This window comes from Pangasianodon hypophthalmus, chromosome 23 (genome assembly GCF_027358585.1).
Source record: "Pangasianodon hypophthalmus isolate fPanHyp1 chromosome 23, fPanHyp1.pri, whole genome shotgun sequence".
In the NCBI taxonomy this organism is placed as follows: domain Eukaryota; kingdom Metazoa; phylum Chordata; class Actinopteri; order Siluriformes; family Pangasiidae; genus Pangasianodon; species Pangasianodon hypophthalmus.
Window position 1 is genome coordinate 6,951,632 of NC_069732.1, and position 15,855 is coordinate 6,967,486.

General features: G+C 37.9%; 1 protein-coding gene across 1 annotated transcript; it reads right to left on the reverse strand.

Moving 5' to 3' along the window:
• Nucleotides 1-8,887: 8,887 nt before the first annotated feature.
• Nucleotides 8,888-14,471, reverse strand: LOC113536251 (G-protein coupled receptor 20). The gene is made up of 2 exons (XM_026930089.3): nucleotides 13,558-14,471; nucleotides 8,888-12,706 (listed from the first exon to the last, which is right to left on the reverse strand). The coding sequence occupies exon 2, from the start codon at nucleotides 12,702-12,704 to the stop codon at nucleotides 11,613-11,615; it is 1,092 nt and encodes a 363-aa protein (XP_026785890.1). The 5' UTR covers nucleotides 12,705-12,706; nucleotides 13,558-14,471; the 3' UTR covers nucleotides 8,888-11,612.
• Nucleotides 14,472-15,855: the final 1,384 nt, after the last annotated feature.

Genomic DNA, 15,855 nt, shown 5'->3' on the forward strand with positions numbered 1-15,855 from the left:
GGAATATCAGTCGGAAATAAACGTACCGCTTCCGCTGACGCAGCCAAACAGATTTGCATAAGGGGCGGGGTTTAAACTTAAAGGTATAGACCAGAAAAAAAGGTCTCAGCGTTTTATTCCACACCAACTTTCACCCTTCCTGCTTTTTTAAATGAATAAAATATTGATTTATTTATTTTAAATCATGAATTTATTTATTTATTTCATGATAACAAGTATTATACATTCCCAGATTTAATACAACCTCAGCTAATGAGGTTAATGAGATATGCTATCCAATAAGCACTCCTTACACAAGAGAGTATTCAATATGGGGGCCCCCAGGGGACCATGAAGCATAGCCAGGGGACTGTAATTTATTTTATTTTATTTTATTTTGCTGTGGTGGAATTCACAACCCACATTATCAAAGTTATTATATTTAGGGATCCAAGAACCAAAGTTAACTCAGACCTAATACGTTCTATCAGTGGAAAGTTGGGGAATGGTAAGCTCTATGGCTCCCCAAAAAAATTCTTTGAACATTTTAAATAGTATTCATGGAATAAGTCCAAACTGAGGGAGGTCTGTGGAATTTATTTTGCAGTTAAATGTGGCCCATGGCTATAAAAAGTTTGAGAACCTCTGCTTTACATTATATATCGTACTATAAGCCTAATTGATACAGAACATAGGATGTTAGTGATGTGTCATGAGTGAAGGCTGGCTTGCTGAGAGAATAATGGTGTCGTGGCCTGGGAAATCCTGTCACATTGTCCAATTCTGAAATTTTCTGAAAACTACAGGCTAAACTGAAATTAGTGTCTTAAGTTCTATTCAGACAGGATAAGATTTCCAGCCAGATGTCTGGTAAGTAATGAGGACGTCTGTAGTAATTATGCTACATTCACTTAGGGTAAGCAGACACTGTATAAATCACAGATGGGAGTGTCTTCACAGCGTACGCATAGTTGTCACACTATGTGTACTATGTTCACCTCATGTTAATACAGGCTGATTGTTTTGACCTTTGTTATTAGTACTTATTGTAGGGCTTGTGGATGCACAAGTTCTGCTTGATCGTTAGGAGGTCACATGACCGTAATGTAGGCTGTACTCTGCTAGGAGCTCAATAACTTACCTAAAACTCCTGGATGTGTCATTTCTCTCACAAGTCCTTTTAAATGTCATCAATATTGTTTTATTTTTCTGCATTTTAAACTTTTTTTGTCAGGAGCTGATAAAAAAACAGTGAACGCTTTTTGGAGTGTTCTTATACTGAAGTAAAAGTGAAAAACCTCTGTCCCCACAGGATGTACTATACTGTATTACCTGGGGTTATTTCTACTGGACATTTTGAAGAAGGTAAAATTTGGCATACAATTTGGGCATGCGCAGCCAATAAAAATGACTGATATGAAGGATTTGGATGAAATTAGAATCCCAGAGATACTCTGGTATAATTACATTATCCCATCTCCCCATATAAAACTAATTCAATCCAAATAGGCTTTATTTGCACTTATCTCAATTGTGAGTTGTTATAGCATTTTAAATCTAGTTACCTCCAGAAAAAGCAAAAGCAAATTGCATTTAAATATTTCATTCCAATTCCACTGAAAGACACGACCTACCTCGATATTTTTATAACCTTAATGGAAAACATTATTGCCAAATTTTAGTTTGCAGTTGGAAATCAGTGCTCACTTTGATTATCAGGGTCATCCACATCAGTCTCTGCCTCATCAACTGAGGTAAAAATCACTCGTGGCATTTAAAGGCAAGCCTCATCCTCATCTATTCAGTCCACTGATCTCTGTTCATGCTAACATTGGAAGGGAAATAATTGCTGATTAATTCAGTGAGATCTGTTCTGTTGGTTAAGTTTCTTTTTATTAATGCCTTTTTATTTGGTTATTTAAAGATTTAAAAACCCTTGTCGTCTGTACAGAGTGTGTAAGTGCTCTTCTCTGTCTTGATGATGATGTGATGATGCAGCAGCTTCATGGACAATTTGTCAGCTCATATCTGATTACAATCAAAAGTGATTACACCACTTAGAAACCATAAAGATGACTCAGGACTGCAATTACTATGAACGTTTTTTCTATGATGGCTTAGGACTGCAATTGCTATAATAGCCTTAGGACTGCAATTGCTACAAACAGTTTTGCACTCAAGTCTCCATCAGTGAACAGCTGATAACTTCAACAAAATAGACTTCATATGAAAAATATAATGAATTCATAAATAACTCTGATGCTCATATTCATAAGGTGCTCATATGCTAACAGGTCCCTGGTTACACAATTGCACTTTTTGACTATATAGTACACAGTTATAGAAGGTAAATTATTTATAATCACACTATCCATTGTCATCCAGATGAGGATGGGTTCCCTTTTGAGTCTGGTTCCTCTCAAGGTTTCTTCCTCACACTGTCTCAGGGACTTTGCCACCGTCACCTCTGGCTTGCTCATTAGATTAAATTTATAAATTTAAAATATATATCTGGAATTTTTATATTTCTGTAAAGCTGCTTTGTGACCATGTCCATTGATAAATGCGCTATACAAATAAAATGAACTGAATTGAGTTTCACTACTTGAGTAAATTGTGAAAATCTCTGTGGGATGAAATCACACTTTTTGCTAAAATAGATTTCTATTTTTAATGCAGAAATATCAAAGTATATTACTGGCAGAAAAAAAAAATGCAATTTTGGATTTTTCATAATTTATGTTTCATTATTTTTGGCTGTTCTCCAGAATTCAGACACAGGGACATCCAACAAGTTTTCCCAGGCCACCACACATATATTAGCCATATGGTTTTTTTTCTTTCCTTCTTTAAAACAAACAAACAAACAAACAAATAAATAAATAATTAAATACATGTAGGCAATGCTGTTGCTCTAGCAGTGTAATTTAATCAAACTGCATCTGAGCTGTTTATTAGTGTGAATGGTGAGATGTGTTTTCGACTCATAGCTGTGTGTATGAGGCAGCGTGACAGGAAGGATCCGCTGCACTGCTGCGTGTTGAAGAAGTACTCTACACAGACTGTGTATTAGAGGAGGCGATTATCAGTATAAAGAAAAATGAATTGTCTTAATGAAGCACGGACACAGCAGACACAATACCATTAATGCATATTTGCAGTGCTTTGCTGATTTAATTTCTTAGTTTCTATAAACTCTGAAAAAATGTAAAGTTATTTTATTAATTAGAAGGTAGAGTAAGGTTTTATGAAACAATTTCAGCCATAGTTAGGGAAAGAAAAACAATGACTGGTCTGGTTTAGGGGGGAAAATGGCAATTAAAAAGAAAGTTGGCTTTTATTGGTGAACTGAACCAAATGATTGGATTCACTGAAATGAATTCCCATTACTATAGTATATAATAAAATGTCTATGTGCTGCAACTCACACTATTTATCACCAAGATGGTGGATGAAAATTAAAACCACTGAAACATTTGGGATAATATTTTATTTTAACCAGGCCTCACCCAAACATTTTAAAGACATGTACAACTTCATCCTCACACATACAATATCAGAGAGCTTAAACACAATCTAAACGTTTTTATATCTGTGTTTTGCATGAAGCAGAACCAGAATTAAGCCATAATGTTGTTACCTTGCATGCATGAACTCTTGTATACTGTCAAAAATCCCCTGACATTTTCATCCACATAGTCAGATGGTCTTATTCAGCAAGACATGCAAGGAAACTGCTGAATTGTTTGTCTAAGGTAGTTCTCCTTATGAGCCTTATTTAAATTTTTTTTGCATCGTATATTACACTCCACCATCCTAGCACACAAGGTTATAGGCCATTATACCATAGCGCTGTTGAATTTTTAAAACTGATCTGATCAGAACGTGTTGATTAATTTTCTATAACAGTAGATCTCAGTGTCATTTAGACTGTAGTTTGATTGTAGTTTTTAGTTTCTTATTGTAATATAAACCCCTGATTTGCATCAAGGCAAATCATAGCTTTATATTAATGTGCTTGTTGTAATACATTATTGTTTCTATAATAATAGCTTACAGAGGGACACGTGCAGTGGATTCTCTACATAAAGTAAATGGATTAAAAATGTGTATAGTTATAGTTATATGGTGTTTTCTGGGAGGAAATCTTTATTTAAAATTTATGGAAGGAGTCTCCAATGTCACTCCATAACTGTCAGAGGTAAAGCTGTTTCTTTAAGTTTTCTTACACAGGAAAATCTTCAGGACTTTTCACTTTTCTTGGTCACAAGACATTTTTATTTTGTCTTATTAATTTTGAGAGAGTTAAAAAGAGACAAATGAGGGACCAACTGTTTATAGCTGTTATAATAGAAGTGATTACAGGAACTACATTGTTTTTTGGACATTCCACAACATTAAACATATCTATAAACGGATAAAAAGTACAGTAAATAAAAAAAATGTCAGTGTTGGTAATTTACTGTGGTATAAGAGGAATAAAACACTTTGAAACATGCTGTTATTGGAAAATAATCAATAATCCACTTCGTGTCAGGCTGCATCACCAAGTGTTTCGTTCTTTACATAATGTAGTGCATAATATGTGATATGATAAAATAGTTCTTTAGTTTGCTCCTATTGGAGAACCTCTGAAGGTTTTATGTAGTGTACTAAGAGTTTACGTACAGCATGAGTGCACATCTTTAATATAGGGCTCTGCAAAAACATGTCTTCAGGCTTAGCTGTTTCTTCACAAATGCATAATTCAGTCTCCAGAAAATTGCTGGAAGACACTAGTGCAAAAAAAAAAAAAAAGCCTAACATAACAGTTGTTAAGCCTCTCCACCTATTTCGTGTGTACCTAATAGTGATGAGTCGACTCTTTGAGCGAGCTCTTTTTGTTGAATGTTCAAAGCCGATTCATATACTGTATGAGCCTTTTGTTTTCTTATGTACATGTAAAGTAGACAGTGCTGTTTCTCTTGCGGTGTAATTTAATTAAAATGCTTTCATGGAATTATTTAAATAGATTTTATTTAATTCAATTTTATTTATTTAAATAAGTTTTTAGATAGAGTATGAGTTCATGAAAAATGGCGAGTTAGCCATTTGGGAGCCGAATGAGTCAGTTCCGATCAGTGACCTGAGCCAAATAATCTGACTCACTGAAAAGAGCCAGAATTCCCATCACTACTTTTTCATTCACATGTGCAAATTGAGTGTATGCTAAAATGCACGTTGAAGGATTTCGTTCACATAATCACATGGCAAAAGGTTATGAGTGCGTGTAAATTGTACACGATTTGTCGTAAGGGAACCGTGTTTGGTCAGCACTGTCCCCCCCCCCCCCCCCCCCCCCCAACAACATGCACTGTTCCGCCGGGTGTGAAAGTGAGTGAGGTGAAATGGACCCTCTAGATAATGGAGCACTTCACACAGAGGAACAATAGCAGTCTGGAGCCAGGCCAGTGCAGAGGCCAGCCGCAGCACTCCATGTTCCTCCATTCTACACTATATCAACACAATGGCTTCCTGACTGGCCTCTCTGTAAGCCGCGGCTGGGGGAAGATCCCAGTGACCCCTACTCTACACAGTCTTGTTTTGGCTCTGGCCTCCCATGGCCTAGCTTCCTTTTGGCCCCTCCATCACTCTTTAAGCACTGAAATACTCATAGACATATGATTTCTCCCTTGAGCCTTTATATCCTGATTATATGAATGAAATGCCTATTCTTCAATATTATTGCACCTCTAGGAAGCTCAGTTTAGGACTTAACACTTCATTACATTATTGTAAATAAAATAGCGAATTATGACTTTGATAAAAAGCCTGTGTTAAGGATGTATGGCTTAAAATTGGCAACTGTATCTGCACTATGAACAATTTTTGGAGCAGCCTTGACCACCATTTACACTGAGACAGCTGAACTACACACTTAAATACATCACTAAAACCTCTTTGCCTCTCCACCTCTCTATGGGGTCATCGGTGCTGCCATTGAATGACACACTGTATTTACATATGCAGCAGTTTATTGTGCACTCAGTCTTCTTGACACACAGATACTCGTAGCCAGAGATCGCGTGATACCATTTAGCACCATGATACTCTGCAGCAGGAAGCCTTCTGTGAGATTTCCCACTGTTTGTTATTCTTACGTGTGTATTAAACCAGGAAACGCGGACCCGGCGCCTTTGACTCATTTTGTGTTAGTTTCCCTATGACCACCAAAATATTACACCAATCCCGTTGTTCCCAGAGTACATACACACAGGTCAGAGGTCTGGTAAGCACCCAACTCTAATAATCCCACAGACTGGGCATTGTCTTTACATTGTTGATAATTCAGCTTGAAACTTCCTTCCAGTTGCTGGTCTTATATCATGTTTGCAGCAGAACAAGTGCCTGGTCTACTTTGTTCTATTTCCTCTTTCTTTGCTGTTTTTTTCCCTTTTGCGTTATTTCCCATCACAGCTTGATGGTATTGGAGTGGAGTGGAGTCTGGCCTTCAAATTCCAGAAAGCTGTACTACAGAAAGAAGGTTGGAATTTTTCATCAGCTGTTGTGTCACGGCAGTAATTAATTAAAAAAAAAAAACAGTGATCCCAAAACACAAGAAAGCAATAGCAATTTTATTAGATGTTAGGAAGCTTTTTCCATGGTAGTTTTATTTTTAATTTGTGAAACAACAAGGTTATTCAGGCCCAAAATCAGCAGAGGTGGTAGGGTGGGGGAGTGGTTAAGTGGGAGGGTGGTGGTTGGGGGGGAGTGAGCTATAGGCACAGTATATGGCCAAAGGTATGTGGACGCCTGACCATGACTCCCCATATGTGCTTGTTGAATATCCTATTCCAAAGACATGGCATTAATATAGAGTTGGGCCACAAGAGCCACAAGAGCATTAGTGAGGTTGGTCACTGATGTCTGACGAGGAGGTCTGGGGTGCAGTCGGTGTTCCAGCTCATCCCAAAGGTGTTCATTCAGTCATAATGCTACAGCATACAAAGACATTCTCAACAATCATGAGCCTCTCTAGCAAAAATGTGATCCACCTGAGCCCTGTTTTCCCTGTATATTAATGTTCAATTCTATTAAATGTTATTTGTATGGCACATTTAACAATAGACATTTTCAGAAACAGCTTTACAAAAGTCTGGATGTAGATTTAGATCTGAATTTAGCAAGCCAGAGGTGACAGTTGTGAGAAAAAACTCCCTAACATGACATGAGGAAGAAACTTTGAGAGGAACCAGACTCACATTGGAGCCATCCTCTTCTGGATGACATTGGATAGTGTGATTATAAATCATTTCAGTTGTATTCCATAAAGTCGAACAGTACTATGTGTGTTGAAAGGATGTTCAATATGAGCAGATTGTGAATAATGGGATGAGCACAGGACAGTCTTTAGGATTAAAGCAGCAGTTCAAATCTACAGTATCCAGGTGAAGCAAGGGTGAGATCTGAGTATAAACTATTTTTGGGAAGAGGAAGTTTTCAGGGTATCCATGTGGGACCATCCACAGCAGCAGACGGTGTGTCACAAGTGCATCACTGTTTCTTTCTTTCTTTCTTTCTCTTTCTCAGCAGTGAGTTGAGTGTATGCATATGTAGCAGAGGAAACAGAAAATGACAAAAGAGCTGATAAGCTACTGAGCTATTTGTGTTGAAAAGCTTTACATTATTAACTGATTATTTGATTATGAGCTTAAATAAAAAGCTGACATGTAGGCCTGCTGTGTTTCTGAGTGGTGTACTGCAGACATTGTACACTCAATATGACTACTACTACAAATAATAATAATAATAATAATAATAATAATAAGAAGAAGAAGAAGAAGAAGAAGAAAAAGAAGATAGATTCTCATTGAGTATCAATCAGACTGTGGGCAGAAGTGAATGTGTGTGTGCGTGTGTGTGTTTGTGCACGTACAGGAATTCCCACATTTTAGCAGTTGTCCAGGCTGATGTGGGCAGATGCTGAGATCATGAGATTGTGTGAGAAGAGTCTTCTCAGTCACATGGCTCTTACATATCACAGGAGGAAACTGTTGCATAACTCAAACAGTGTCTGAAGTAGGTGAGAGAATAGTCAAGTCAAGCCTTCACTTCCTGAAACAGCATGTCTCACAGATTAACTAAACCACACCAACACATGCCAGAATCAACTACAGGGCAGTGAGACATCATGTCTCAGTAAACAGCCTTCTGTATATAGAGACAGGTAACATTTTACAGGAAAAAAACAACATAAAGTGCATTAGTAATGTGTTGGGCCACCACAAACATCCAGAAAAGCTTCACTGCACCTTGACACTGAGTCTACAAGTCTCTGGAGTTGTAATGGAACAGGATGAGCTTTGTTCTTCCAAAGGATTAGTGTTTTGATGATGGTGGTAAAGAGCAACGTCTAACACATCAGTCCAAGATCTCCCTTAGGTGTTCAACAGAGTTGAGATCTCTTGACTGCGAAGGCCATAGCATATGATTTACATCAATTTCATCCTCATCAAAACATTTAGTGACCTGTGTCCTGTGGATGGGGGCAGAGTCATTCTGGAAGAGACCATTCCCATTAGGATAGAAGTGTTTCATTGTAGGATAACGGTAATCAGTCAGAAGAACTTTGTATTGATTTGCATTGATGCTTCACTCTAAGAAGACAAGTGGACCTAAAGCCATGCCAACAAAAAGTTATGTCCCCCACAGCATGACACAGCCACCCTGTTTTCATATAATTTGTTACTCATATGTGCGTGTCTGTAAGAGTAGTTTTAGTATTCAGTAGTTTTAGTATTTTGTATTCAAAGTCGTTATAAGTTTAAATCATACAATTTCCTTTTTTATTACTGTTTATATGTTAACAAAAATGCATTTTTACAGCTCCAGGATTTGGAGTTCTGGAGTTTGGAGATCCGGCGTTTCATATGTTGTAGTATTAATGTGTCCATATGGGTTTCATCCAGGGGACGCAGACTTAATCCAGACTTGTGGGCATGTGTGTGTGTGTGTGTGTGTGCGTGTGTGTCTGGTTACTGAAGAATCAGTATGAAAAAAATCAGCATAAAACATTTATTCATTAAAAACAGTCATCACATTTTGTTCAAATTTTTCAAAATGCAATGCGTTTCAAGTAAATAATATGTATTTACTGATCTGTTTGTTTGGGAAGTGGTATCCAATGTATTGTTTAATCTGGCAGGAAATACTGCATCTTTTTACAGCATTATAGACCATGCAACTTTTAATACTGACTATGTTTTGTCCCTTAAGTCCTCATTTAATGTCCTGGGCTGGTTTGTCCCAGAGGTTATCTTGCACTGCCCTCTTGTGGAGAAAGAATTAAAAGCCAAAGCTGTAACAAGTATTACATTTCATTGATAGCAAATGTGCCCTGTTCTGCAAAGCTAAATACTTATTGCATATGGAAAATTGTTTTGTTTATATGTTTGATAAATTATCTCAGTACTGAGAAATTCTGCAATCTCAAATACAGAGAAAATGAAAGTCAAAGTCAGCATTATTTGATTGAATTATCGCTGTGAGGTCTAATGTGTGAGGTTGAAACTCTCATGCTCTAAGAACTCCATTAAAGTTAGAGCAAAGTTTAATGGCTTTTCTATTGAATCTCCAGAATAAGCTAAAGAGAATCCAAACAGTTCTGTGGGTGGCAGGCTGTTTTCTATTAGCTGTAATGGGACAATAATTTAAAACAAATAACATTGGGGATTTAAGTGTTTTACTGCCAGGCCTGTGAGAGGCTAGGTCAGGAAATGGCTTCATCTAAAAGCCACCTGATGGAGAATGTTGAGAGGTTTGATTTTTCCGTCTTCACTCCTTACAGACATAAACACTGCTTGGTCCATTAAATCAAGTGACGCAGAAAAGAAGCGATTAGGAAATGAATTCCGTGTAAGGTATACAGTAGGTCTAAGTGTGTCTTTGCCTTAAACATTCAGTAAGAGATGTGAAGAACATCTTCTAATAGAAACAAGATGAGTTTAGCTGAACATATTTGACTTAAAAATCCAAACAGCAAACTATTCCAGGACAAATATAGCTGAGTTTAGACACTTAAGGGTTATTGTAAGGTCAAATGTATCATGCAAAAAAAAAAAAGATATCTTAGCAAGAGAAAATATCTTGACTGAGCACACTGAAGCTTGGGTTTACTTCAAAACAAATAATGTTGGCTTGAGTAAGTAGATCAGATCAGTTTGCTTAAAATAATTCCTTTAAATTTGCAAAATTATCTGCCAATAAGATAATTTCATCCTTGAAATTAGTACAAATATCTAGAAATATGGAATAATCAAAAATTTGTTCTATAAGTTCATAACAGGAAATATTACATACACTTCCCTAAGTTCAATATCTTTTCACTTGCTAAAGGCTAATTTTGCATTGTAGGGGAAAGTGAAGGCTAACATATTTTATATTTCCTTCAAGATACACGAACTCAGCACATCTTTTAGATTTAATGTGACAAGGCAACTGACTGTATACATGGGTTTACTGATGCCCACAGATGTCTAGCTTTGCTCTGATCAACAGGTGAGAAAAGCTATCCTTCCCACCCAAACAACGGGGCTAACTATGCTATCTCAGCCACAGATGGCTACTGCAAAGATATCCTTACAGTAGGGTGAACACTTTATAGCACTAGTGATCATTTTTTGATCAGGTGTTTCCTCTACATAAGATATTGCTAACAAGAAAATCCTAGCAGGCAGAGAGAAAAAACAGAATTTTACCACAAAACCCCTAGCGTATGTTGGTGGACGAGATAGCTCTGTACTAACAGGATAAATAACAAACAGCACATCCTACTCTGCACTTTTACTGACTAGAGACCACAGTTGAGAAATTCACAGGTTAATATTCACTGAGGTACCAGAAGTAAATGTGTCTTTCACAGCCTGCATCCTTTTCCCCATCACTGAAATGGCTCCCAAATCGGTGTAGAAAGATATCAAAAATCGGAAATGCTATAGCTAAACCATGATGTTAGCACCTTTGTATACTACCTCCTTGTAGTGATCTTTGGGCAATGTATTTTTATTTCCATACTGTAACCATTCAGGTCCTTTCTCCCATAATAAATTGGGCAAAGCACGCTGTTTTCCAGGGATTGTTTAGCCAGATAGTACACAAGTGAATAAATATTCTGACTTGACTAAGCAAGAAGGACACAAAATCTTAAGAACATGCATTAACAATGAGTAAAAAAAAGGACACTGTGTTAATGTTGCAAACAAGTTGCATGTTGAGGTGGACCAATGTTGGACAGATGTACGCACAACATCAGGGACAAGTCACTCAGTCAATCAGGGACATGAAGTATTCTTTGACGGTCTTGTCGTCCAGCAGAATTGGACACTTTTTTTTTTTTTAAGCAAAGAACTGGCCTGTATGTACAACCATTACTTTGGCTTGAATTATACACACAGCCGTGGGGGGCTACAGTCCTGTGTAATGATAAATCTTTCCTGCTTGGGCAGGAAAAGGCAAAGTGGGTTTTGATCCTTAGTTCCTGTCCAGTAAAGAGCAAGAAATAATCCAAGTTTCGACTTCTGACACAGTTTTAGTGTATATCAAGAGATTTTTTGACCTGTTCCTCCTGCTCTTCCTCTTCTTTTCTTTTTTCTCTGTCATGCAGGCAGCTCTGTAGGAGGCAGGGTACAGGGACTGAGTGTGAGAGTGGCTACGCTGTAAACAACAGCCATGGCGGTGCTGGACCCTTTGGAGCTTTGGCGAGGGCCGGTCACCTCCGCTGCACTGGAATGCTGAGGCTCTCTCCTCCTGTAAGCGCGGCGCAGGGCGGAGCGGAAGTTATCGGGTACAAAGCAGTAGACCACAGGGTCTAGGCAGCTGTTTAGGCTACTGAGGGTCACAGTGGTGTGATAGGCAACCACATGCTGTTCTCTGCCTCCTCCTAGGCGGAAGTACACAAGGGCCTCACGCACATGGAAGGGCGTGAAGCAGACGACGAAGACAATAAGCACAGCAAGTAACAGACGCACAGCTCTCGCCCTTCGACCCCGGCTCTGTGCCATGAGACGGTCGTTGGCCAGAGCACAGGCAACTCGTGCTGTAAAAGTCACGATGACCAGCAGGGGGATCACAAACTCCAGCACAGTAACAGCGAACAGCACAGGCAGGTGGCAGCAAGACGATTCAGCAAATTCCAAAGCTGTGGTCTGGAATGAGTAGGTGACCACCACAGCAAAGAGCCACACCCCTGCACTAACTCCTTTAGCCACACCAGGGCTTCTGCAGCGGTCTGCTGTGCCCGCAGCCCAAACCACTGCCATGTAACGGTCTACGCAGATGCTGGTGAGGAACAAGATGCTGCAGTACATGTTAACAAAATAGCTAAAGGTATGCACATATGAACAGGCCACACAGCCTCCCCCACTGTAATACAGAGCAATCCTCGCTGGGAGAGACAGCGCCACCAGGAGGTCAGCTACGGCTAAGTTAATGGTGTAGATGAGAGGTGCAGTGCGAGACCTTGTTCCCACACAGAAAACGTAGAGAGCCAAGCTGTTTAGCACGAGCCCCACCAAAAACATGATGCTGTTGACCACCATGAGGGTGATCCATAGACCATAGAAGTCCTCGTAGAGGGCCTCGTCCAGATGCGCTAATCTCTTCAAGTAAGGCACCCCCCAGTGGCGGTGAGAGATGTTGACCGGAGGATCAGGAGTGATGTTGAAAAACTCTCTGAGGAGGGTCTCCATGACTGTAAAAATGAGATATGAAGACAAAATGTGTGATTGCTTTGTTTTTGAGTTTGTCCTGTGTGATGTTACTGTGGCACCTTCATCAGGGAAGTATAGTATCACCATTTTTGTGCTTTAGATAAAAATGACTTTCTTCCTTTAAAGTTATTTTTAAAACTCTCAATCATAATCTCTCAATCATAAGGGTTCTGAGGCAATAAACAAAGTTGTAGCTGTACTTAGGGAATGTTTATTCTTGACAAGGGTCTTTATCTTAGCCCTGGTTTCCTTGACAGTAGCTTACATTATGATTCTGTGGATGAAAAGAAGATTTACTACATTAAACATGCTGGCATATAAAACAGCACAGTGTTATGCAGAACCATGCATTTGAGGAAAGATCAACAGCAAAATGAGTTTGGTAAGAAATAGATGATCAGGTAAGAATGAATAAAAACTAAATAAACATTTGGAAATTTACCCAGAAGATTTTAAAACATCAACATACTTGCTTAATTAAGTTAAAGTTTGCAACCATATTGAAAATGAAAAGGGCTTTGACTCTACTTTTTTTTTGCTGGAGACTTCATGCTTTAATTAGTTGCATTCACATCTGACTGAAATGTCAATCTTAAAACAGTACATTAGAGAATTCATCCATCTTGAATTTATTGTTCTTTGGAGAGAGCATGTTTAAAATTAGCCTTGGTTGTACAGTGTGTATTTATTTAGTTTTGTAACATTCCTTTATATTTTCTACTATATTCTTCCATAGCTCTCTCTCTCACATGGACCTCAGAGAAGAACATTAAGTTGATATGCAGTACATGCAGTAAATGTGAAATGATGAAGTTGTCTTGAACAGTCTTACCTTTTGGATCTTGGTCCAGTGCGTCTCCGATGAGGTTTCTTTCTTTTTTTTTAACCAAGCTGGGCAGTCACTGAGGGTTTCTTATTAAAAGTCATTGTATCCAGTATTCACTGAACACCTTGCACACAGACCATGTGCTGGAGAAGAGTTCAGGATTTAATGCGGTTAAAATCCAGACCAGTCCCGAACTGACAACCTCCCACTTTCTCTTAAAAACCTTCTTTTAACAATTTAAGCCACGTCATTCGTAAATCAGGGCTCTAGTTTTTTCATTGTTGGTCTTTCAGTGCTGGTCATCTACAAGATTTTGGTCTGATCCAACAATCTAAGCACTTGTCGAGTCTTTCACCAGGTCTGAATGTGTGCAGAGTTTGGGGTCTTGCTCTCTCTGTTTCTTTCCTCCCACTCTCTCTTTCTCTCTAAATCTTCCTTTCCCCTGAGCTCTGACTGTGAAGAAAGTTTCCCAAATTTACTCCTGCTCTGACATCACAGCCTGTTTATCAGGGGATCAGACTTCTTCGCACAATAAAGCATATAATAATGCCTTTTAGGGGTATAACACAGAAATTTTATATAAACAAGATTGATCAAACTCTGTTGAAGAAACGACAACTTTCAACCTTGTGCTAAGTCCATTTAATCCAAATTATAAATGATGTGCAAGTTTAATCTCTGGAACAGGACCAAAAATGAACATGAGCTTGAACATTGGCAGATATGTTACAAAGGCAAGAAGAAAAAATGTCACATATAAATGTAACTACATTATATGTGGCTTCACAGGATTTAAACATTTGTTATATTTATAATATCTATATCTCAAACTTACTGTACAGCTCAGCATCAAATGCTTGATTCTGATTTGTCAGAAGTTATGGATTAATGTTCAGTAACAGCAGCTCTGACAGTAGTGGCAACTGTAATTTAAATCACAGGTAATATTAATGTATTCACTGTAATATGTTATTGTTTCTATAGCAACAGCTTACACAGGGACTTGTATGGTGGACACTACAAATAATCTAAACCTAATAATAAATAAATGTTTTATTAGGAAAGGTTTATTGAACATATATGGAAGAGGTCTCCAGTCGAGCTTTGGTACAGTCAGTAAGTTTCTGCTGCAGGGGGTTGTCACGACAGAGAACTTTATGCTTTCTGGCTTCATATTAACATGACAAGCTGCATTTTTTTTCCTCTCTTATTTTCTCTTATAACAAGAGGCTGGTAAGAAGATGAAAGACTTTATAACAGAAGTGATAACAGGAGAACTTGTTTGTAGCTATAAAAGTTTTATACCTATATAAAGTTACACATGTTGTTCATTATTATCTTGAAAAAAAATGGTAATTGTTGTCAAACTGACATGTTGTCATTGGAAGGTAATCAACTTCTGAGTGGCAATGGGCAGTAATGGCCAACACATCGTTGATTATTTTCCTGTAACAGCACCCCCATCATGCTTTATTCCATGCATATCGTTAGACAGAAATAAAATGAGTGCTGTTGATATCAAAAGCACATATTTTCACTTAAAGAACATTTGAAACTTTTGAAGCACTCCTACATAAGTATATAATATACTGACATACTCAGTGTAGTGAACCTGACCATAACATAATGGTTGATAATGGCTGAAAACACTGATCTTATCTTGACTGTAAATAGAAACGAGTTGATAACAGTACAACTGGTTTGAAAAATGTGGCAGATGAAGAGGATATCATATTCTAAAAATGACCTCCAAAATGTTTAATTTATACTGTAACACTACAAAGTAAAACACACTGCAAAAAATAGTTTTAGATGTATGCTACTGGCAGATAGCATAGCTTATTTCATGCATTTATTTCCAGAAAAATGCAACTATCAATAGAATAATACACTTTCAAACTGGTCTAATCTTACATTTGTTTTATGATAGTCTCACAGTGAGAAATGTTAGATAAATGTGCCTGGATTCAAAATATTTTCAGTTGCTACATATCAGTTTTCCAGTGTACTGACTCAGATCTTTCTGTAAAGAGGTCATTCTAATTTACAGGGGACCATCGTCAGAATATCAAGAACTAAGTAAATGACATATAAATGACATGTGTTCCAAGTTTTGTGGATGTTATTAAGTTTGTATGGGTTTTTACACTCTTAAACATTTAATATTATTTAATCTCGAACAATAAGTAATTCAAGGTTTCAGTGTATAGACAACAGACCATGGTAGCTATGGCTTGCAGCATGAAATATACATTTTGTATTCTTCAGAGAGGTCTTCAAAAAGGCCATCCAATCTGAGTTTAC

Coding starts and splice junctions, on each gene's coding strand:
- LOC113536251 (XM_026930089.3), bottom strand. CDS start 12,704: ATGGAGACCCTCCTCAGAGAGTTTTTCAACATCACTCCTGATCCTCCG.